We start from the raw sequence: 24,078 nt of genomic DNA on the forward strand, positions 1-24,078 counted from the left end.
ATTTTAAATACCAATGCATTAGGTCAGCTGATTATGGGAAGGTGGGACTCTCAGCCACAGGCCTCAGGGCCTGCCTGACACTTCAGCCTCTGGGTTGGCTGAAGCTAGTGTTCTGGTTTACATTCCAAAAGAGTTATTTAGGTCATTGGACGGCCATAAATGGCTATGGAGATTGGCTCAAGATAACTCAGCTCTGGACTCCAACATTTTGAACTCTCCACTCTCACTGAATCAGCTCGAGGTCCAGCAGGGGTGGAGGGATTCCACATCTGAAACAAGCTGGGTATGGCTGCAAATGCTTATAATTCTAGACCAGGGAGGCAGAAGCAGGATGATGGTATACAGTGAGCTCCAGGCAGGCCAAAGCTGCATAGGAGACCCTGTTTCAAAAGACAAACAAACAAAACAACAAGATCCAAAGCAGTTCAGACAAAATAGTAAAGTTACTGATGAAAGGTTTACAACACGCCCCCACGGTCGGGCGTGTTCGCATATGCCCAACAGACACTTCCACCTAGCCAGTTCCAGGTCAGGATAGCCATTTCCGGGTCAGGGCATCTCGCGTGACCAAGATCCGTGACGTTCCATTGGCTACGTAGGCGTGCAACGTGGCCATGTGATCTACGCGCTTGCGTGTAGTAGTGACGCTGATCTGTCCACGCCCAGCCTTTAAAATCCGGCGCCATGTTCCCGGTTCCTTCTTCTTCTTCTTCCTCCTTCTTCTCCACACACGTGTTTCCCGCAGGCCTGTTCACTCTCTGTCCCTTTACCTTTAATAAAACTCTTGTTAGCGGATTCTGTCGTGTTTCGTGGCATTTCCTTGCAGGGTAAGAACACAACGCAGCCGAAAAACTAACAACTATAATATGATTGATCGATATGTATTTCTGACATAATATTTTCTCAATGTTAAAAAAATTTTAAAGATTTGGGTCTGGTTAATTTCAGTATGAGATGATTTTTTTATTTGCAACTTTTAAAAATAAGTTAAAAATAAAGTTATTTTTAATAACAAACTTATTATCATTAAATAAGCCCAGCACTTGAGAAGCAGAGGCAGGGGAAAACAGAACTCTGTGGGTTCAAGGCAGCCTGATCTACATAGTGAGTTTCAGGCCATCCAGGGATATATAGTGACACCATATTACACTTCCCATGTCCCCCCAAAAGATTTATTTTTACTCTTAATTATATCTCTGTATGGGTATGTACATGTGAGTGCAGTGCCTGAAGAGGCCAGAAGAGGGAGTCAGAGTTCCCAAAGCTGGAGTTTATAGGTGGCTGGGAGCCAAGCTCAGGTCCTCTGCAAGAGCAACACTCAGTCTTAACTGCTGAGCCATGTCTTCAGTCCTTGAAATGAATATTTTTAAACATTCCATAATTACAGAGGCCCTTGAGAATCATGGCTGTGCTCAAGGTATTTCCTCACTGTTTTTTTTTTTTTTCCAGAGAAGTCCCTTTGGACAGATTCATCCTGAGCTGACCTAGCTGATGGTCAGTGACAGAGTTTAGACAAGAGGGCATCATCAGAGGAACTGAAGCAGAAACAGGAGGTGATAAGGGGCCGTGTTGGGGGCATGGAGGAGAGGTCTTCAGCTGAATCAGAGGCAGCTGGTAGGGAAGGGGACTCTCCAAGACCAGCATTCCCCAGTGGGTAGATCTTCTCAAAACTGAACACAGGGCCTGGAAGGACTGTCCATTACTAGGTGGATGGAGTGGGTAGGAAAGAGTCTGGGGGGGGGGGGGGGGAGGGTAGGGTGGGGCCCAGATCTGCTTCTTGCAGGAAGGTGGGAGAGGGGTTATGAGAACAGGCAGGCCTTTCTCAACAAGGGCTCTGGCCCTTGGGGGAGTGAGGCTTTCTCCTGAAGGAAGTCACAAAGCAGGTCTGCCGGGGACCCCAGGAACCACTTGTAAGCTTCTCCCCACCACCCAGCCTTGGTCTCTGCCGTCCTCTAAGATCTGTTTTTCTCAGCATTCTGTTAAGTAATCAAACTGAAGTTGAAAGACCCTAGCCCTTCAGGCTTACACCCCCAAGCCTCAGGAAGAGAGAAACTTCAAGCACCAGGAAATGAGAAACTAAAAATCTAGTTCCCAGGGCAACCTGACTTAGCCACTACTCAATCACCCCTGTAACAATGTAACAATGTAAAAAGATTTCTGTTAAGAGATGTGCTCAACTGTGACTGGGATATTTGCAGGTGTTCCAGGAAGGACCACTGTGACATTTGTGTAAACTCCACTCCCGCCCTGATACCCGCCTTGAGGTTTACGTAACTGTACCCCCTCTGTGATCACCCTGTGATCAGGCCATGAAATCCAATGGGAATTGTAATCTTATGGGTTTTATGGGTTTTTCCTTTAAAAGCCCTTATGGGGCTGCAGTAAGATGCAGCTCTTGCTCTTAGGAGCAGAGTTTGCCCTTCTATATAGAAGCTTAATAAATCCTCATGCTGTTGCATCAACTGGACTGGAGTCTGGGTTCTTGGGGCGCCCATTTGAGACCCTACACTTTGGGGTCCAACAAAGTCAGGTAATTCCACAGCATACAGGAAGCTGAGAATCCAAATCCAGCTAGGGCTACAGTGTGAGACTGTCTCAAAAGAAAAACAAACAAAAGGGTTGTATGCAGATTCCAGCAATCTCCCTGCAGCTCCTGGGCGCTCCCTCCCCTAACCCTTCCCCACTGGGTCCTGTCAGGGTCCCCAGACCTCAGCGGGACTCCAGGACAGAAGTGCCGCTCAGGCCATGAAGTTCAGCGTGTAGACAACACCACATGCTTCACAAAATGAAAACAAAGGCCTGATCCTCCAAAGCCCATAGACATGGGAAAGTCTCTAAATGTGCTAATCTTGCCTTTGGGCTTCTGCAATTCTGCTTCTGGCTAACCGTTCTTGTTAACTGAAGTATGTCAACCCATAACATGGTTTTTGTGCTTAAAAGCTCATCCTGAGAAAGGCTCAGGGCTACAGTGGAATCCTGAACACCCAGTGTAGTCGCTGACCAGGAAATAAAGACTTTCCCTTGGCTTACACCCATGTCCAGTCAGTCTTCTCTGGGGGATACCCCACAGCAGGTTATGATCCTGTCCTTCAGTCCCCCTCCTGACAGTGTTTTATTGTTTTTCTCTTTATTAATGGAAAGCAGAAAAAGGGGCTTTATTCAATGTGGCCACATTGTGGAGAAGGACAAAAGACCCAGCGAACCCCAAGTCTGTTTGGGGATCCTAAAGTGAAATTAAAACTTGAGTAGAGGCCAGAGGGGCACACATTCAAGCAGTCTGTGTCAAGGTGTGGCCCAGGCCACTGCTGACACATCCCTGCCTGTGCTTCCGGCTCATTCTGTGAGATGAACTGAGAAGGCATTAGGGCTGTATGGAGTCTCTTCCTGGAGACAAGGCTTCCCTCTGCCTGGGGCTTTTTCATTCTTCCAGCCTGAGATTCCTGAGGAAATGCTCATTTCTCAGGGTGTAATGTTTCAGTCCTCTGCTAGATTGAGAGACACAAGGTCTGATTAGATTCTTTATTCCCGTCAGAACAGTTAGAATTCCCTATTTATTTTTTTGGTGGGGGGGGCTGTTCTAGAACTCACTATATAGACCAGGCTGGCCTTGAACTCCTAGAGATCCATCTGCCTCTGTCTTCTGAGTGCTGGGATTAAAGGCGTGTGCCACCATGCTCAGCTGGATTCTCCACTTTATGTCTATGTGGGAAACAAACCTAAATGCAATGCATGTAGGGACCAAGGTCAGAGCACACTTAGTGTCGGGTAGAGCATACGAATGTTTCTGTAATGCCTTGGCCAACCTCCCATCTCAGCCCCTCCCACTCACCCCTGTTACCGATGGATTGCATGTTTAGAACATTCACAGAAGTTTCTGTGAATGGTTTGTTTTTTCAAGACAGGGTTTCTCTGTGTAGCCCTGGCTGTGCTGGAACTTGCTCCATAGACCAGGCTGGCCTTGAACTCACAGAGATCTCCTTGATTCTGCCTCCCGAGTACTGACTGGGATTAAAGGCATGCGCCACCATAGCCCTGCTACAGTTGTGGCCTTTGTTCTCAGTTCCCTGCTTCAAGAAGTGAAGAGAGATGCCGGGCGGTCGTGGCTCACACCTTTAATCCCAGTACTCGGGAGGCAGAGCCAGGCGGATCTCTGTGAGTTCGAGGCCAGCCTGGTCTACAGAGCGAGATCCAGGAAAAGTGCAAAACTACACAGAGAAACCCTGTGAAGAGAGAACAAAAGACAGCATGCAGCAGGAGACTTTATCTAAAGCCCAAGTTCTCTACTGGGACCAGCCTGTACAGGTGTGCTTGCTAGGGGCACAGCATGGGTGGGTTTTTTGTTTGTTTGTTTGTTTGTTGTTTTGATCAGAACACAAAAACATCTGCCTTCTTCCCAGGTGTGAATAATTTTGGTCATATGTGCACTTAATCATGTCTAGGCATGAGATGATCAATGTTAGGGTCCATGAGAAGTCCCACAAAAGACCACCAGACACGTACGCAATCAACAAGAGCATTTAATTTCTTGAGAATAAAAATTCCAGTATGCTGTGGTTAAACCCTCTGACAAAGTGGCAAAATGGCCACCCAGAGAGAAGCTCACAGGTTCCTTTTAAGCCTGCTTAGGGGAATTCCAGCTGTGGTTAAGTGTACTTTGAAGTGATTGAATATAGACCCTTACTAGTACAGGAATCATTTTATGATTGGCTCAAGACATCTGGTCAGCAATTGTGGTTCCGGCGTCAGGGGTCTGTGTTCTGTGTCAGGGGTCTGTCTGTCTGCTGTGTCTGCCTTGAGAGACACAAGGTCTGATTAGAATATCTTTATTCCCGTCAGAACAGTTACAATTCCCTATTTTTTTCTGGGGGGAGGGCTGTTCTGGGGTCTGTCTGCCTTCTGTGTCTGGGGTCTGTATTTTGTGTCAGGGGTCTGTGTTCTGTGTCAGGGGTCTGTCTGTCTGCTGTGTCTGGGGTCTGTCTGTCTGCTGTGTCTGGGGTCTGTGTTTTGTGTCAGGGGTCTGTCTGTCTGCTGTGTCAGGGGTCTGTGTTTTGTGTCAGGGGTCTGTCTGTCTGCTGTGTCTGGAGTCTGTCTGTCTGCTGTGTCAGGGGTCTGTGTTTTGTGTCAGGGGTCTGTCTGTCTGCTGTGTCAGGGGTCTGTATTCTGTGTCAGGGGTCTGTGTTTTGTGTCAGGGGTCTGTCTGTCTGCTGTGTCAGGGGTCTGTATTATGTGTCTGAGGTCTGTGTGCTGTGTCAGGGGTCTGTCTGTCTGCTGTGTCAGGGGTCTGTCTGTCTGCTGTGTCTGGGGTCTATCTGTCTGCTGTGTCAGGGGTCTGTCTGTCTGCTGTGTCAGGGGTCTGTCTGTCTGCTGTGTCTGGGGTCTGTCTGTCTGCTGTGTCAGGGGTCTGTCTGTCTGCTGTACCTGGAGTCTGTATTCTGTGTCGGGGGTTTGTCTGTGTGCTGTGTCAGGGGTCTGTCTGTCTGCTGTACCTGGGGTCTGTATTCTGTGTCGGGGGTTTGTCTGTGTGCTGTGTCAGGGGTCTGTCTGACTGAAAATAGCAAGAACATTTCCTGTTTGTGGCCGGGTACGACCCTAATTGGCTACCAGACGGGATGTCCGCCTTGGGGTCAACATAGGATGGTGGGGTGATATGGGGCAGAGTTCTTAGCAAGCTGGCCCCTGAGTGGGGAGGGAACTGCCCTGTTATAAGAGTCAGTTAACACTGCTAGGGAGAGCCTTAGAAGAACTAGGCCCTCAATCAGGTACCTGGACTTTGAAAGATCCAACTCTTTCCTAAGAGGAAAGCTTTCACAAGGTTCAATAGATATTTGTAGGAATGAGTAAATCAGTAGCCCCACCATGTCCTTTTCCCTTTTAAACTACACCTCCCATGAGCTCTGTGAAGCAGGACTGCCCCAGCTAGGTAGTAGCATCCTACTGCCTATGGTGCTACTGGGAAATGTAGTTCTTCTTTTGGTTTCTCCATTCCTCGGTAAGGAGAATCTTAAAGACCAGAGGAGTTTAGGGGAGGGAGTGACACGGGTTTTCATTTGGGATTTATCTTGATTTACATATCTCAATGGCCAGGGTGCCGGGTCTGCTTGTGTGTTTCACCAACACACTACTGCAAAGGAAGGCAGGTAAACCGGAAGCCTCAGCGTGCTAAACAGGAATCCCTGGAGTTTTCACCAGGGCCTTGGGGATAGCAGGAACTGCACCGCTGCAAACACGCCAGAGCACAGAGCAGGGCTACTCACCGGGCTCTCAGTGGCCTGGCTGTCCTCCTGATGGGGCGCCGCGCGGTCCAGGGGCACCGCCAGCACAGCAGACACCATCAGTAGAGGTGCTAGGAGAAGGAAAGGGGTCCCGTGGGGCGCGGAGGTAGGCATCGTGGCTGCTCTGCGAGGAGAGATGGAGAATGGGTTTTGGTTGTTTTGCTACGGTTTTTTGAGACAAGTGTTAAGTAGCAAAGGCTGGCTTTGTAGGGATGTCCTAACCCTGTATCCGGCTGGGCAAACCATCCTTAAAGTGAGGTGTGCACGCCATCCTCAGTGCCATTCCCATTTGCAAAAATGAAGACTCCACGCGTTTCGTCACCTGGAACCCAGGACGCCAGGCCTCCAGCCTCCCTTTCCTACAGCGCAGTCCGCAGACCTTCATCCTGTCTCCCTCAAAGTAGGGAATGTTTCCCGAACCGAGATCCTAGGCCCCTAGACTCCCCTTCTCACGGGACCACGGAGACCTGAAACCCTGCAAGTACCCGGATCTCCAGTCCCCTGCCCTCCGCTATCCAACGCCCCTCACCTCTCCTAGCGCAGAGGGCGTTTTCCCACGCTGGGACCTCTGCGGGGTTTCTGGTGATTTCCCTCCTAAGTCACTCCCACTTTTCCACCCGCAGAGGACCTGCCCCCAGGATGCTGATTGGTCCACGCTGACTCCGAGCTTCCGGCGGAGGTTCCCTTACTTTGGAAAATTTCTCCTGCTTTCTTGGAAGCTCATATTCTTTTCTTTCTTTCTTTCTTTTTTTTTTTTTTAAAGATTTTATTATTTATTTTATATATGTGTACTTTATCTGCATGTACAACTTTATGCCAGAAGAGAGCAACAGATCCCACTAGAGATGGCTGTGAGCCACCATGTGGTTCGTGGGAGTTGAACTCAGGACCTCTGGCAGAGCAGGCAATGCTCTTAACCATTGAGCCATCTCTCCAACCCGGGGCTCACATTCTTAAACGTGACGTTTCCTGCGTCGTTTTCAGATAAAAGTCAAAGTCCTGCATGAGGGTGAGGGTGGGGAGGGCAACTTTTGCGGACACCTTGCCGCTGTGTCTCCTGGGAATTGTAGTTTTCTCATTTATTTTCGCTCCACAAGTTCCTGCAAGTTAGAGCTTTGGTGATAACCAACTGCATAGGATACTATCACTACTTTTTAGAAGGGTCTCATTATGTAGCCCTAGCTGGAACTGTATGTAGACCAGGCTGGCCTCGAGATCACAGCGATCCTCCTGCCTCTAACTCCCAAGTGCTGAGATTAAAATACACCACTCCCAGCCCCCTAACCCCCCTCTTTTTCCCCTGAGAAATGGCTTTATGCATCCCAAGCTGACCTTCTCCGTGATAGGAATGCTTGCACAGGAGGAAAGCCTCGATTCCTGGCACTCTGGTCTGCACCTCCCAAGTGCTAGAATTACAGGCATGAGCCACTAGGCTTATAAATTTCTTAAATGCTCTGTATGTAGAACTATATTGCTAGGTAGATACTCTTGGGTCCCTTTAAGGAATGTTGGCTTGCAGTTCCAATTCAGAACCCACAGAACAAGGGATCAGTCTGCTTCAGTGGCCTGGAGGCATTACTCTCTTGGACATGGACCTTGAGGGGTCAAAAGGGCCAAGAAGAGGGCAAGTTCCTGTGGGAACACCCCTTGCTGAGAAAGTGTTTGGCTGTGTTTAGAGTTCCAGCATCACAGCAAGGCTGTGAGAACTCCAAGCTGGTGCTAGGGAGGGGTGGGCACCTTGGGATTCCAGATAGCTGGATGCTGAGGAGTTGGGATTTGGGACCCTGAGCCACCAAGTCCCAATACTTAGAAGCAGGACCAGCCTTACCTGCTTGGTAGAGAGCTGGATTTTTGTGTTCTCAATAGTGCTTAAAGTTCAACACAGGCTACTAAGTCTCAGGCGGGCATTGGGGTTTGGGTTGTTAGGGTTCAAAATAAAAACGAAGGCAGATGTTAGGAATTAGAGGGCGGTTTCTATTGCGATATTGGGTCTAGGTCTGATTATGCCTTCCTAATCCTCTAGACCATCTCAGGAAAATGAACCGTGGAAGAAAGAGTAAGTGAGGAAACCTAATGGGCAGCGGGTTGGGGGAGAGGGGACCTAGATACCGGATACACACAGCTTCGGGGCTCATACTGTCTTCAGGCTGACCACCATCAACCATAGAAGGTGGGGGGGATCTGGACTCCAACATTGGTGGCTCCCAAGATAGCTAGAGCCTGGGGCCTCTGGTTGGGTCTTAAAGGGGAGAAAGAGTCATAACTGACCTAGAAAGCTCAGGTCCCTCACCTACTATGACATCACTGGCACTCAGAACCCAAATTGGTCAAGGGGAGGGGCTCCTGAACAGACAGAGCTGCCCTGCTGCCTGTGGCCACCAGCCTTGTGTTTCTCTCAGAACTTTGGAGGATGAGTTCTCTGGTGTGAGGCTGCAGAAGCTGGAACAACAGGTATGGCCCCGATCCCACGCTTCCATCTTCCCGACCTTCCCAGGATGCTCAGAGACCCCAATCCCATGTTCCTCTTCTCTGAAGTTCAGGTTCTCGAATTAGGAAAAGAGAAAGTAGGAATTCGGCTTTCATTTGAAACAAGACCTTGCTGCTTAGCCCAGGCTGGTCTCAAACTAGCATCTTGGGTGCTGGATCACAGTTGTGAGCGATCACACTCGCTTTGTTTTGTTACATTGCATTTACTCAGGGGTCGAGGACACGCACGCCATGGCGTGTATGTGGGGACAACTTGCAGGCCCGGTGGTCTCTTTGGGGGATTTGGGTCCCAGGGCTCAAACTCAAGTTGTCAGGCCTGATCGGAGCACAAGCGCCTTTCCCCACTGAGCCCTCTCTCAGGCCCCAATTAGCTGCTCTGTAACCTATACTGACCTCAAACTGGCTCCCACCCTCTTACTTCTATTTCTGGACTAACTACAGATGTGAGCCTTTATACCCACCTTTGTATTTGGAAACAGGGTCTCACCTAATTGTCTAGGCAGACTTAAGTCCTTGTGCCTCAGCCCGGATGGCAGCCCAGGCTGAGGAAATTTTTAAACAACAGTTCTAGAGGGCTGGACTCCTAGTTCTTGGAGGAGAAGGTGGAGATAGATCAGATCTGAGGGGAAAGGCCTGGGTATCTGGGACCCCAAAGGAGGAAGGGTACCTGGACTCTCCCAGGCCAACCTCAGCCCTGTGCCCACCACACATCCCCTCTTGATCCTTCAGCAACAGCTACTTGAGAAGAAGCAGCGCAGGAAGCGCCAGGAGCCCCTCATGGTTCAGGCCAATCCTGATGCTTCCCTGAGGCACCGGCGACCAAGGCGTGGGGATGATCGCTTCCAGTGTGACAGCGGCTGGGGATTTGGTCTGATGGAAGGGATTTATGGGGACTGGGGGTGGGGGGAGTGAGCACTGGAGGGTGGAGCCTGGTGAGGTCCAGGGCAGGAACTGGGTGGATGGTGCTGGCTGCCACAGGGATGGCCTTGTAGATGTCAGGAAGTGTCCTAATGGGACTGGAGGGGCCTAATTGCATCCAGATAGGGAGTTTGTGGTAGAGGATAGGGGTGGGACTTGAGTGTGGGCCTTTATGAGGGAACAGGGGTGGGTTCTCAGACAGCCCAGGCAGAAAATTGATTGGGCTGGGGATTTCTCAGGAGCCATTCCAATAAAGCTGGGCCCGGAGGTTACCCAGTCCTCTGACAATAAGCAGGCAGAGCTTAGACTAACTGGAGGGCCAGACCCAAAAGAATCCGGCGACTGGGTTTGTCAGAACCTAGTAGAGTCTGAGGGAACTCGGAGTGCCCAAAGACAGAAGTTCTGCAGGTAGAGTGGGAATCCATGTTGTTTGCTTTCTGTGGTGATAAGGGTCTAAAACCTAGGGCTACATGCAACCGATCTTTCCTTACTACTGAGTTTTTGTTTAGAATTTTGGGGGGCGATGGTCCCATGCTCTCAGAGGCTGGAACTTGTTATGTAGTGGAGGGTTTGAGGCAATCCTCCTGCCTTACTCAGTAGATCCTTTTAAAATGGGCCTCTCTGCACTCTCTCCCAGGTACTGGGAGTCCTTTCCTCCAGGAGAATGTACCACAGGCGCATCTGCCCACCCGGCCCCCAAGTGCCCTGGGCTCCATGAGCTATGTCAGAGATGGTGGTGGCCAGCGGGCCCCCCTTCTGCCACCCAGAGGAGCAGGTAATCTTAGGCCACTGATATTTAGGGCATGCGTCCTTAGAAGTTCAGGATTGCGTGCTTTTCCTCTGACATTGGGGTCAGGTCCAGAGCTTCCTCCTCTTGCACCAAAGGACCCCAAATCTGAAAGTCCTTTTTCTCTAGTGTATACTCAGGGCGATGGCGCTGCGGTCCACCGTCTGTGCTACCTCCCAGACACCTCAGATTCAGATGTGGAGGAAGTGACCATGGAGGACATCCTGGTCATCCCCCCGCCTCCCAAGACACATCTGGCAACCCGTTGCAGGGGCTGGCTAGCCTCCCCAGGACCTGGTAATTTTGGGGACAGGGGAGTGAAATCTGGCCCCTGGTTCACATGACACTTTGTCATTCTTGCTTTGTTAACAGCTTTATGTGGGATATCATAACTCGTGGGTCTCCCAGGTCATCTGTCAAGGTGTCTAGTCCCTGTCACACAGTGTACTCAGATGTAAAACCATCATCACATCAAATGCATGTGTTTAAACTGAGTTTAGGAGGGATGGAGTGGATATCTATGTATCCCTGGGCTGGCCTTAAACTCACAGGGATCCACTGACCTCTGCCTCCTTGTGTGCGGGATTAAAGGCTTCTTGTACCACAACCAGGTTATTTGTTATTAATATTTTGTTTTTGTTTTTGTTTTTGGGTTTTTTTGTTTTTATTTTGTTTGTTTGTTTGTTGAGACAGGGTTTCACTGTGTAGCTTTGGGGCCTTTCCTGGAACTTGCTCTGTATACCAGACTGGCCTTGAACTCACAGAGATCCACCTGCCTCTGCCTCCTGAGTGCTAGGGTTTAAGGCGTTCGCCACCACTGTACTGCTATTTGGGTTTTCCCTTCTTGTTTTTAATTTTTATTTTATTTATTTATTTTAGTTTTTCCAGACAGGGTTTCACTGTGTAGCCCTAGCTGCTCTGGACCATGTTTTGTAGAAACAAATCTTTTTAGTTTGTGTATGTGCATCTGTGTATGTTTGTGAATGTGAGTGCAGTTCCCACAGAGACCAGAAGAGGAAGTCAGACCCACTGGAGCTGGAGTTGGATGTGTTTGAGAGCCATGAAACTTGAGAGCTGGGAACTGAACTCGGGTTCTCTACAAGAGCAGAATGTGCCCTTGACTGTTAATCTATCTCTCCAGCCCTTTAATTATTTGTTGTTTATTTTAACTTGTTTACTTTTGACCAGGAATTGTGACACATGCCTTTAATTACCAACACTGGAGGCAAAGGCAGGTGGATCTCTGTGTTCACAGCAAGCTCAGTCTAGAAATCTGTCTCAGGGGAGGGCAGAGCCACACAGTGAGACATTGACTCTGGGAGATGAGGACGTAGGTTTCATCTCTGTAGGTTCCATGTGCATAGGAAGTGCACAGAGGGTGGTCAGTGGAAGAGGCAGACCAAGCCGCTGGGAACTGGAGTTCCTGTCCTGTCTAGCTGACAGTGCTGATCCTCCCCTAACTCCGACTCAGATGTCCTGACCTGTAACTGCTTCTGCCCCTTAGGGATCAGTGAAGAGGAAGAGGTTGAATCCAAGGATGCTGCCTTTGAGCCCAAGGCACCCAGTCCGGCCCCGGCCGCTTCAGTGAGCTCTGGTAGGGTTCAGGGACTCTTGGCATCCTGTGAGGAGAAAGAAAACACAGCACAAAAGGATACAGAAACAAGGAGACCAGCCTCTGGCCTCGGGGTAGGTGCAACTCAAAATCTGCAGCCCAATCTACAGGGCATTTGACTGGCTGGGGAGCAACAACCGTGGTGAAAATCTGTGCCCAGCGGTGCATGCTTGCATTTCCTGTAGTCAGGAGGCTGCCAGGGGCTGAGAGGTCAAGGCCAATCTGTACTCCATAAACAGACTCTCTGCCCTAAAAAACAAATACCCATGGACAGGTGCCAACTTATAGAGAGTATAAAGTGAAATTTGGAAGGTCTTTTTTTTTTTTTTGGTTTTTCAGGATAGGGTTTCTCTTTGTAATAGCCCTGGCTGTCCTGGAACTCACTCTGTAGACCTGGCTGGCCTTAAACTCACAGAGCTCTGCCTGCCTCAGCCTCCCGAGTGCTGTAATTAAAGGTGTGAGGCTTGCAAGGCTCATTTTATAGTAAACATGGTCAAATGCTTTGCTAGGCAAGTGCTCTTACCACAGAGCCACACCTGAGCCCCTCACTGGGAGATTCTAGGCAGGGTTGCTATACTACTCAGTAATGCCCCAACAACCTCCCTGGCATGTTTGGCAGGTACTCTGGGTTTACAGGTTCTAGAGTATGATCTCACAGTTCGTATGAGCTAATGAGGTTGGACACTTGACTCATCAGCAGATGGGCCAACTTGGTTGGGTGGGTTTGCTGACATGCTTGACCAACAAGAAGCCATGGGTCCTCAAGGGTCATCCCTTAGCTGACAGCCAATCAGTCTGCAGGGCCGAGATGACTGTCCCTCACTCCTGGATTTGTACTTGAGCTAGGATGAAGACCTGGAGAAGAGAGAGGGCTCTGAGGCCTCCGCGTCTACAGGGACAGACAGCGCCCCAGTGGCGTCCAAGGTCTTGCAAGACAATAAGGACCAAAGCAAGCACAGTGCTTGTAACTGGACCTGCCCCCCGGCCCGGCCCCCGGGCCCTCGGCTGGGGGAGGACGTGGAGGCTTATGTGCTGCTCCCCGCCCCTCGAGACCAGGTGGTACAGTGCCGCATCATCCGAAACAAGCACGGCATGGACAAGGGCTTCTTCCCTTCCTACTATCTCTACCAGGAGGGCGCGGACGGTGTGGCAGTAAGCTCCAGCCCTGGTGGTGGGGAGCCTTCCCACTGGGGTGACAGGAGAAAAGCCCCAGTTTCGAGGAGCATGTCCCTCCTCTTTTTGGACAAAGTTAAAAATTGCTGGAGCCAGATGTGGTAGCATCAAACTATAAACCTAATCATACATGGGAAATGGCGGCAGAGAGGGTCAGGAGAGCAAGGAGGAGTTCAAGGCCAGCCTCCTGACCTAACTGGAGACACTGTTTCAAACCAAAAAAAAGAGCCAGGTGGTGGCAGCAGATACCTCTTATCTGCCACACTTGGGGAGCAGAGTTGGAGACCTCTGAGTTGGAAGCCAGCCCTTTCTAAATAAGATCCAAGCCAGCCAGGGCAACACCGTGAGACCCTCTCAACGCTTTGTTTCCCCCTGGACTCGGCCTGTGTCACTTACTTTGGACCTGTCAGGTCTAAGTCCTGCCCACCTCAGCACTTCAAACATTTTAGGACACAGTAGCTCAGGTCCTTCCTACCCTATAGCCAAGCCTTATCCATTCCACCACACCTCCCTCCCACTTGAGTTAAGTGAGTCTCTTCTCTGGGCATCCCACTGAGTCCCAGAGCCCACCCAATTCTGAGATAAACTGGGCCCCTCAAAGCGTTACCATTCTATAGCTAAGCTACACCCCTCTCCCGCTGACCGGTCTCCTCCCAGTGCGGCCTTCTTGGCCTCCAGAAATAGCCCTTCCCTTATTCAGAGCTGGGTTCAGGACACTGGCTCTAGACAGATGTCAAAACTCAATCCTGAAGTCTCTTCTCCGATCTGCAGCATTTCCTTCTGGCTGGTCGGAAAAGGAAAATATGCAAAACCTCAAATTATCTCATCTCTCTGGATCCCAGAGATATGTCTCGAAACGGGAACAACTTTGTGGGCAAAGTTAGGTAAGTGAAGCCTTCTTGGTGTGTGGCCCTCCTAGTATGTGGAGAGGCAACAGGTGGCAGGAAGCCAGGGAGAGACAGGCAAATGGACTTCATTTCCCAAGAGGCCGCAGTGCACAACACAGGACCTGCACTAAAGCCTGATGGGTTTTGTAGTTCTGCAGGTTGTATGTCCACCGGTGGGAAAGAAAACACATGAAAGCTGTGGATGCCAAGAATACAGGCTGGCATTTAAGATGTTTAGTTTTTTGATAGGTACAGGGCTGGGACCCCTCAGTTCCTGTGGGGAAAGAGATCTGGAGTGTGTGAGTTCTTGCTTCCTAGATGGAAGAGGGTTCCCAAAGAGTCAATGTAGCATGCTAGAAAGACACAAAAATCTGAGGGCTGGGACTGTGATTTCTTTTCATAGAGGATGGTTTGAGAAAGCACTTAACACAGAGTAGCAATCACTATCTCGGTTTTTGTTACTCTCTCCTCCCTCCCCTCCTGGGGCAGATCCAATATCTTGGGCACGAAATTTACCATCTTTGATAATGGGGTGAACCCTGAGAGGAACTACTGGATCCCAGACAGTACCCGGATCAGAGAGAAGCTGGGAGTTGTGTGTTATGTAAGTATCCTGGCAGGGCCTAGACGAATGGGGGTGCCAATAGGTAAGAAAGCATAGGGAGCTAGGCTAACTGCAATATAATCTAATTAATCCTGCAGGAAAGCAATGTCTTGGGGTTCCGGGGACCTCGGAAAATGACTGTGATACTTCCAGGAATGGACAGGCAGAAGCAGAGGATGAGAGTCCAGCCACAAAATGTGAGTCTTTAAGGTTGTGACTAGCAATACTAAGAGAGGAGAATGGGTTAGAACCCATGACTTGCAGGTCACATTGAATGGCTTTGCCACAATCCCTTCTCAGGAAGTAGAGACTAGAGACTCAAAATTCTGGGTCCAGGGCTGGAGAGATGGCTCAGTGGTTAGCAGAGCATGTATTGCTCTCCCAGAGGGAGAAGAAAGACAGACCATGTAAGTTGGAGGCTAGCCTCATCTAAATATCAAGTTCCAAGATAGACAGGGCTAGAGAGTGAGACCTTGTTTGTTTGTCTTTTTTTTTTTTTAATTTGTTTTTAATCACAGCACTAGGGAGGCAGAGGCAGGTAGATCTCTGTGAGTTTGAAGCCAGCCTGATCTACAGAGCAAGTTTCAGGACAGCCAGAGTACACAGAGAAACCCAGTCTAAAAACAAATACAAAAACAAAACAGTTTCTGGAGTTGCCTCCCAGACCCATGTCAGGTGGCTCACAACTGCTGTAACTCCAGGTCCAGGGGACTTACTGCCCCCTTCTGGGCTTTGAAGACAACTGCACTCACAGGCACATAATCCACATATACCAGCACACATACATTACATCTAATTCAAAGAATTTTTTTTCTCTTTTTGTGACAGAGTTTTTCTGTTGTAGCCCTGGCTACCTGGAACTCACTCTGTAGTGAGGCTGGCCTCAAACTCAGTGATCCTCCTGCCTCTGCCTCCCAAATGCTGGGATTAAAGCCATGAACTACCACCAACCAGTTTAAGCTTGGCCAATTTCAAACTGTGTCTAACAATATATGCATAATAGATTATACATAATCCAGGACAGGCAGGGCTACACAGAGAAACCGTCTCCAAAACCACAAAAGGGTAAACCTGGCAATCTAGAGACATAGTTCTCAAGTAAATAAATAAAAATAATACGTGCATCTGGACTTAAAGGAAGGCTGCAGGTAGGCTAACAAACGATGCCCCTATTGCATCTCCAAGGATCAGGATTCGATACTGAGTCGTCTACAAAAGGGTGCAAGACAAGGGCCGCTCCTACTGCAGAACAAGGCCCCATCCTGGAGCGACGAGAGCGGCGGCTACGTGCTCAATTTTCACGGTCGCGTCACGCGAGCTTCGGTCAAGAACTTCCAGATTGTGCACCCCGATCTACGTGAGCTCTAGGAACCCGAAGACCTGGGCTTGGGGGCGGAAAGGGTGCATTAAGGACAACTACTCCCACTTACGTCTGTGGGCCGGTTCCTAAAGAGGGCGGGAGCCTCGCTGTCGCAAGGTCTCTTGGGAGATGTAGTTTCTAGGCTCCTTGAGTTTCCTAGCTTGGTAAGTGTGCAGAGCTGCGTGGCGCCATAGGACGGAGTTTAACTAAATCCTATTTCCTGATTTTCTTATCAGCGGACTACCTGGTGCTCCAGTTCGGCCGCGTGGCCCCAAACATATTCACTATGGATTTCCAGTATCCTCTTTGCCCGCTCCAAGCTTTCGCCATCTGCTTATCCAGCTTCGATGGGAAACTGGCATGTAATTGAATAAAATATCATCCCTCACCAGCTGTCCTGTGCGTTTGCAGAAAGCTTCACACCATGCCTCCTTTCTTTTTAGTTTTTTGATAGTCTGGTCTCCAACAACGTAGCTGACCCTGGCCTCGAACACCCCATCCTCCTGCTTCCACCTCCGGAGTGCTGGGATAGCAGGCATGCCCCTTTGTGCCTGGCCTTGTATTTTAATAAATCTTCTCTTTTTAGTGCACATAATAGTGGGCTTCATTTTTATACCTGTCGTCGGGCTTGGCTTTGCTCTATCTACCACCCTCCCTTTATTTTTTTGAGGCAGTTTTCCTCTATAGGTTATGTCTGCCAGTCCTTGGAACTCATGCCAATCCTCCTGCCTCAGCTTCAAAGTGCTGGGACTAGTTGTGTCACTTTACACTATGTAGATCAGGCTGGTCTTAAACTTCGGTTTGGACACAGAACTCATTTTTGCCTCCCTTGAAGATCCAATACATCCTGAAGATTTGATCACTATAAATCAAAAGGCTTTCTTTCTTCTTTTTAAAGATTTATTTATTATGTATACAGCATGTATGACTGCAGGCCAGAAGAGGGCGCCAGATCTCATTACAGGTGGTTGTGAGCCACCATGTGGTTGCTGGGAATTGAACTCAGGACCTCTGGAAGAACAGTCAGTGTTCTTAACCTCTGAGCCATCTCTCCAGCCTCTTTATTTCTTATTAAAAAAAGTAAATAAATAACAGGAAACTACTTGGGGTTAGCCACGCCTTCCACCAAAGTCCAGGGTGGCAGGAGGGGCCTCACTGGGAAGGGCAGAGGGTGTGGTCACAGCTTGGCTCAAGGGCGTGGCCTCAGAGGAGCAGCCAGGCCCTGGCTGTGGAGGAGCAGGGGTGAAGGACAGAGGGAGGGGTGGGTTTCCAAGGCGTGCCCAGGCTCTGGACCGGAAGGCAGGGGTGAGGTAAGGACCCAGCTTCTCCTCCACCTGGGCAATGCGGCGGGCAAATCGGCTCCGATCTCGTGCAATCTGCTCCCAGGGACCTCGGCGGGCAGCCTGGGCTGGTCCTGCCCAGACAGCAAGGAAATGGACAGTGACTTTCTCAGAAAAGTGCACCTGGACAGATGGGCAGAGGCAAGAAATAAAAACTAGTCAAGCAGTAACACTTGGTATTTGAACCGTCATCTGCCTGCCATCTGACTGTCCCTGACTCACCCTGACGCCATGAGCCACAACTGCCACTATCCCTGCCTCTTACAGGAGATTGCAGCCGGGTGAACGCAGCCTTCCCATGTAAGATTCCCCACCTCCAGCACCTCACTTTGGGGATTTCAGGTCCCAGGCCCCTCCTCCTAACTCAGAATATAAGCCTTTTGTATACATTATATATTAAGCACTGTGGAATCCTGTTGTAATCCCAGCATTAAACGATGCAGGACGGTCCAGTTCACTGTGGGCTTCACTATTTCTTGGGCAGGTGGGCCTGAACCCAGAGCCTTGGGTTAGGGAAGCGCTCTGGCCTCTTCCCTAGAAATGAGATAGGGTGTCTAGCCCTTTAAAACACTTTGTGTGTGTGGCAGCACACACCTTTACTCCCTGCCCTGGGGAGGCAGAGGCAGGTAGAGTTTGAAGCCAGCCTGGTCTACATAGTGAGTTCCAGGACAGCCCAGCTTATCTCCAAAAAAGAAAAAACTGCCTTTGCCTGAAAAAGGTTCTTCTCTGTGTGTCTCTCTCCTAACCCCCTCTCTTCTCTCTCCCCTACAATCTGGCATGGGGGCTAAAAAAAATGGTCCACACGTTCTGAGGAAGTTCTGTCCCATTGCTAAGGATTATGACTCCATCTTACTTGAATAAGCCCACTGGCTGTACTTTCTGAGAAAGGGTCTCATGTAGTTCAGGCTGGCTTCCATCTGTCTATGTAGTTGAAGATAACGTTGCACTTTTAAATAAAGTTTATTGTATTTTGAGTATGAATGTGCACATGTGCATGCAGTCGTCCCCAATGGCCAGGAGAGGGCGGCAGAGTTACAGGTGACTGTGAACAAGCCATTGTGTGGGCTGAGACCTGAACTCTGGTCCTCTGGAAGAACAGCCAGTGTTCTTAACTTCTAGGTCATCTCTCCAGTTCTAACTGTAAACCCACCGTCCCTCCCTCCCTTCCCTCCCTCCCTCCCTCCCTCCCTCCCTCCCTCCCTCCCTCCCCCTCTCTCTCTCTCTCTCTTTATTTCTTTTTTTGAAACACAATCTTGCAACCCTACCTGGTTGGAACTCACAAAGATCCCAGTGCTAAGATCAAAAGTGTCTGCAGCTGTGGCCATGTCGAGAGACCCCCAAGCAAGACCACTACAGAGCCGATATCTGATACAAAACACACAGGGGTTTATTGATAACAAGCAAGCCTGGGCTAGGTCCATGTCCAGCACTTGACACAGCAGGTGGAGGGGGATGGCCCTGAGCTCTCAGGGTGAGGGGTTTTTAAAGGGAAAAACCGCAAGCAGGGCGGTACAAGACTTGGCATCATATGGTTGGGTGAGGGTGTGTAATCCTTTGGTTTACTGGTTGGGGTTGACAGTTATTTTGGGGGCAAGCCTGGACAAGTCCCAGACTTTGTCCTTGAGCTGCCATGGAGGCTGGCTGGCCTCAAATGTTCACATTGACCCATGCACGTAGCTCTAAGCTGGTGAGGGGTCACAGACAGTAAACACCTTGCTGAACCTTGAGCTGTCAGAGTACATGCAGAAAGGGAGCTACTGCAAGGACTATGTCTTTTGTTCACGGCCCTCCCAGAAACTGCTTGCTCAAGTCTCAGGAAACTGAAATTGAGGCCTGATCTCTGAGAGAAGACTGAGCAGTCTGTTATGGTGTCTGCCTGGTCCTTTCATCTACCACTATGCGCACGCCTTTAATCCCAGCACTCGGGAGGCAGAGCCTTGAACTTTTAATCCTGCCTCTGCCTCCTTCCCAGTACTGAGATGTAGAAGTGAACCACCACACTGGTTCATGTGGTGCTGAGGATGGAACCCAGGGCTTCCTCCATGCCAGGCAAACACTGCCCACAGGGCTACATCGCCAGCATCTCTTTAGCATCGCTTGGCTGGCTTCTTCTTCCTTTTTTTTTTTTTTTTTTTTGAGACAAGGTCTCATTGTGTAGGGCTAACTGGCTGGAAATTTGCTATGTAGACAAGGCTGGACCTGAACTCACAGAGATCCTCCTGCCTCTGCCTCCTGAGTGCTGGAATCAAAGGCGTGGGCCACTGCTGCCTGGCTAAATCACTAATTTTGGAATCACCCAGTTTGGTGGTGAATTTTTAGTCTCCCATTATCCTTGCCATAGATGACATCTCTGACTGGAGCCATGTAATGGGTTAAAGACTGCACTGCCTTGAATGCTGTGGGCCGCAGGAAAATATCATAAGAACTCAGCTGGTTATGGCAAAGCTACTACCTGAAGGGATCAAGGAATTCCTTCAGAGAAAGCCAAATCCCAAAGAGCTTTTGGTGTTATTTGGCTTGTTATATATCAGCTGTCTTCTGTTATGAAAATCATGTGTGCCTTCATAGTTTTCCCAATTGATTTTTCCCTAAGAACTGCTAACAGTGTGGATTGATCACTCTCTGGACATACACATTCCAGGTATTTGGAGAACAGCCTCAGGAAAGGCTCCCCACTCTGCCCCCCCTTTCAGCAATGGAATCAGATATCTCCCTTAGCCACTTTCAAGGACTAACAGAAATAACAAGTCCAGACCACCACATGCTAGTCTCCTGATTTAAGGTAAATTCCACAAGGAGACACTGCCTGTCGGAGCCTGCCGACAGTCAGCTGAGTAGCTGGGTGAGGATGTGCGGATTGAAGAGACAATGAAGAAGACAGAAAAGAGTCGAGAGGTCTGCCAGTCAATGCCGGACAGCCCCGAGTTTATTTCACAGCCAGCTTATATACAGTTTTGAAGGACAGAGGTAGAACAATGCACAGCGCAGGCATTCAACCACTATCTATCCTGTCCTTGATTCAAGGAGCAGGCAGTTTCTTTTTCTATCTCGATGTACCTCCGGCTGGCGTCAGCAGCCTGCGTCTAGTTAGTGTGTTCCTTCCTGTGGGCTAATCAGGACTTTCTCACAGCCCTGAAGCAAGCAAGCTTGAACTCTATTGACTCAGAATAGACTTCAGATTCAAACTGGGAAACTGAGTCAGTTGCAGGCTCCCACAACCGCCTAGGTGAGGTGGACCTTAAGTAATAGCTTTACACAATTTAGCTGGGACCTTCCTTTCTTACAGCTTTACTAACTTTATAGCCCCCTAACTTCTTACCTAGCCACTTCTCAGAATGTAGACCCAGCACACAGACCCCCTTTTCCATATACTAACCGGTCACTAGCACTCAGGTGACCTCCTCTTTTACCACTCCCATTTGGGATTGTAAAAGAAAGCCTGGTGGTCACTGCCTGAGGAAAACTCTTACCTGCCTTTATGACCCTGTAGAATTCAAGCCTGTGACCTTGCTCGGCCAGAGGATCGCTATGGCTTGGGTTTATAGCTGGATTCCTGAGAGGCTTAGAGAGAACAGAGAGAATAAGGAGACCAAGAAGAGAAAAGAGGATGGAAGAACTAGATGGGTAAGAACTGGAGAGGAACAAACTGAGACGGGGAAGAACTAGATTGAAGGGCTACAGGAGAGGACTACAGGAACGAGATGGAAGAGTGGATAAATATAGAGAGAAATCAGGCAGGAAAGGAGCTAGGCATGAGAACCAAACTGAAGCTGTGCATATAGGATGTTATGCCAGAGGAATTAAAGCAAGTGGACTATAGAGCTCGGTGTGCTGAGATTCTGTTTCCTGAAAATAGTCCTCGCCGTTAGAAGTTCTCTCTCCTGAGCCCCTGGGATGTATAATATTAAGGCTGGTCCCTCTAATATTATACAAGACTTGAAGGTGACCTCCCCTGTGCTGGGGATGGAGCTCTGGAAACGTCTCTTTTTATTATCTCCTGTTCTGCAGGAGAAAGAAGCTGTTCGTGTGCCAGTATTTCACTTTTCCTGGAAGAAGCTACTGTTCGTACCTGTGGTTTCCTCGGGTTCACAGAGCAAGCAGTAACCGGAAGACAGCCGCGGCATGTGCCTCTGGAAAGCTGAGGTCCTGCATGCTGTGGGACTCTCCTGAGCCTCTGGTCGGCCTGACACTTCCCCAGAACTCCTTAGGGAAGTCTTGCACCAGCAACCCCGAAACAAAATGGCCTCTGTCTTGTTTGGTTTTCTTGTTTTCCAAATAAATACTTTTCCTAACCTGACCTTAGTCACTGGCCTCTCCAAGTGGGGAACAGTGGACTTGGGTTTGTGCTTCCAACAGATGCTAGATTCAGTTACACCCGGGCCTCACCGAGATTCTGATCCTTTGGCATTTCGACTGTGGGCAAGCTTGGGCAACTGTGTTTAGTACTGGCAGCTGGTGCTATGTGGAGGTCAGAAGGGCCCTCCAGGGAACTTCTGCTGCATTCACACCCATGGGTGTCTTGCAAAGGACAGCCTTGCCCGCTGCCAGGCAGAGGAGCACCACCGACTTGTGCTGGGGATGCTGGGTGGCGACGTAGGCCACCTCTGGAGTAGAGGGAAGGAGATAGTCAGCAGCACCGTCCACAAGGAGAGGCCTGTCGCCAACAGTCAGGGACAAAGTGGTGTATCCAATCCTAATCGTCTCATTGAGAAGAGACTACCAAGCTTTGTGGAGGCTGAGGCAGGAGGATAACCAAATTGAGACCAGCCTGGGCTGTCTCAAAAATCCAAGGGACTAGGCATGGTAGCCCAGGCCTTTAATCCCAGCACTGAGAAACTGGAAACCAAGGCAGGCAGATCTCTGTGAGTTTGAGGCCAGCCTGGTCTACATAGTGAGTTCCAGGGCAGCCAGAGCTACACAGTGAGACCCTCTCTCAAAATAAAACAAAGTGTTGGTATACAGTTCTGTGGAGCCTAAATTGTGAGAGTTGATCCCCAGTGCTGCAAAATAAACAAAGAAATAAATTCTTAACAGATTCCCTAGCATCCTGAGAAATTTAAAACTTAACATTTGGCCTTAGCTACAGCAGCCTGGCATCCAAGCACAATTTAATATTGTTAACCCAGCCTCTGGCCAAGTCATTCCTTTTAACTCTGCTTCCTACCCAGCTGAACCTAAGCCTTTCCAAAGCCCCCCTGCCAGTCAGGTGCACCTACTTTTTTTTTTGGGGGGGGGTGTCTTGGAACTCGCTCTGTAGATCAGCGATCTGCCTGCCTCTGCCTCCTGAGGGCTGGGATTAAAGACGTGTGCCACCACCGCCCGGCGTCAGGTGCACCTGCAATCACACATTTACCACAGCACAGGCAAGAGGCTGTGCCTAGCTCCGTCCCCACCTCCATCATCCAGGCCACTCACCCACGTCTGGGTCCTTTGCTGGCTCCACGTAGGAACCACATGCCTCGGGGATGTTGTACTTCTGGGCAAACGCCTTCGCCCTGTTCAGGTCCCTCGCAGCCACTGCCACCACCTGGTGTCAGATTCAAAGGCTTGAGGTGGGACCATTGTGGAGATAAAGCAGATGGGAGGCAAGCATGGGAAGAGGCTGAAACAGCGAGGCTAGAGCCTCCTCCACGACGGCTAGGGACGATATTCCTGTCTGGAAGGAGGAGCAGGTGGATGGTGGAAAAGCCAGACTTACGCTGTGCCCAGGCTCAGGCCAGCCTCGGCTACAGAAGAGTCCAAGACCATCCTGGGTACATGGCAAGACTCTGTGTGGATAAGACGGGAAAGGAGGGCCGGGTCCCTGACTGCGCAACAGCTTCACCTCCCTGTGGCTAAGATCCAGCAAACCTCGAGCATCTCAGCTTTAAGAGCCTGGGGCGAAGAGGAGCGAGCTGAAAACAAGTCCCTTCTCCTCTCAGAGGTGCCCGCCACCCGTCTCTGACCTAGGGACTCTCCTCCACCCTCAGACTCTCATCCCTCAGACCAGGGACCTGGCTAAGAGGCCCCCTCTTCCCTTAGACCGGGGTCTCGCACCTGGTGCTCCGAGGGAGGCAGGGAGCTCAGCATGGTGGTAAAGTCGCTGGCCATTAAGCCAGCCGACACGATGCCCCAGCGCAGCGCCGTCCTCACCACTGCCTGATGTCTGCCGTCTGTGAGGTGCTGCCCCCGGTGGCTGTTAAAGACAGATTAGGCTGGACCTTCAGAGGAGCAGGACTTCACCTCTGCGTGTCTTGACTGAGACTTTGACCTTTAGGGACACAACTGAAGAGGTGTCAGAGAGAAGCAGGCATTTCTCCAATGCTGCTCTCTCTCTCTCTCTCTCTCTCTCTCTCTCTCTCTCTCTCTCTCTCTCTCTCTCTCTCTCTCTCTCTCTCCAGCGCTTTACTCGGTTGCCCAGGATGGCCTGGAATTACCAATATAGCCCAGGCTGCTGACCTCAACTCAGGGCAATCCTCCTGCCTCAGCTTCCTGAGTGCAGGGTTACAGACGTACATCACCATACCTGTTTTTCAGGTGTCCTATCATTTTTTTTTTTTTTTTTTGTTTTGAAACAGGGTCTTGATATTGCTAGAAATTAGTCTGGGATCTCAAGAAAATGACTACAGGATCCAAAGTATTTTTGGCAAGGCAAAACC

The 24,078-nt window shown here is 49.8% G+C and overlaps 2 protein-coding genes and 2 long non-coding RNA genes across 6 annotated transcripts in view; 1 reads left to right on the forward strand and 3 right to left on the reverse strand.

Annotated features, from left to right (window-relative positions):
• Nucleotides 1-1,765: 1,765 nt before the first annotated feature.
• LOC128125336 (uncharacterized) lies at nt 1,766-6,925 on the reverse strand. Its single transcript, XR_008223139.1, has 3 exons — nt 6,802-6,925; nt 6,255-6,396; nt 1,766-4,787 (listed from the first exon to the last, which is right to left on the reverse strand). It is a non-coding gene; the product is annotated as an uncharacterized LOC128125336 (long non-coding RNA).
• A 1,326-nt stretch (nt 6,926-8,251) lies between these two features.
• On the forward strand, nt 8,252-16,488 carry LOC128125334 (tubby-related protein 2-like). 3 transcript variants are annotated; one of them, XM_052762634.1, is made up of 12 exons: nt 8,252-8,328; nt 8,672-8,723; nt 9,489-9,627; nt 10,315-10,452; nt 10,594-10,761; nt 11,969-12,150; nt 12,923-13,228; nt 14,021-14,133; nt 14,626-14,740; nt 14,839-14,937; nt 15,926-16,097; nt 16,337-16,488. In XM_052762634.1, exons 3-12 carry the CDS (start codon nt 9,537-9,539, stop codon nt 16,468-16,470), a joined length of 1,518 nt encoding a protein of 505 aa, XP_052618594.1. In that variant the 5' UTR covers nt 8,252-8,328; nt 8,672-8,723; nt 9,489-9,536; the 3' UTR covers nt 16,471-16,488. The 3 variants fall into 3 exon arrangements, with proteins under 3 accessions (XP_052618594.1, XP_052618593.1, XP_052618595.1); XM_052762633.1 differs by lacking the exon at nt 8,252-8,328 and having other exon boundaries at nt 8,362-8,723; XM_052762635.1 differs by lacking the exons at nt 8,252-8,328; nt 12,923-13,228 and having other exon boundaries at nt 8,364-8,723.
• A 694-nt stretch (nt 16,489-17,182) lies between these two features.
• The window catches only part of Ppp1r15a (protein phosphatase 1 regulatory subunit 15A), a 42,310-nt gene continuing 35,414 nt past the window's right edge, over nt 17,183-24,078 (reverse strand). Inside the window, exon 3 of the mRNA XM_052762405.1 lies at nt 17,183-17,563. Coding sequence (XP_052618365.1) covers nt 17,210-17,563 — 354 coding nt within the window. The 3' untranslated portion in view covers nt 17,183-17,209. The remainder of the gene's footprint in view (nt 17,564-24,078) is intronic.
• LOC128125238 (uncharacterized) lies at nt 22,667-23,717 on the reverse strand. The gene is made up of 3 exons (XR_008223114.1): nt 23,477-23,717; nt 22,856-23,096; nt 22,667-22,775 (listed from the first exon to the last, which is right to left on the reverse strand). It is a non-coding gene; the product is annotated as an uncharacterized LOC128125238 (long non-coding RNA).

Source organism: Peromyscus californicus, unplaced genomic scaffold (assembly GCF_007827085.1).
Source record: "Peromyscus californicus insignis strain IS unplaced genomic scaffold, ASM782708v3 Scaffold_4__1_contigs__length_199733344, whole genome shotgun sequence".
In the NCBI taxonomy this organism is placed as follows: Eukaryota; Metazoa; Chordata; class Mammalia; order Rodentia; family Cricetidae; genus Peromyscus; species Peromyscus californicus.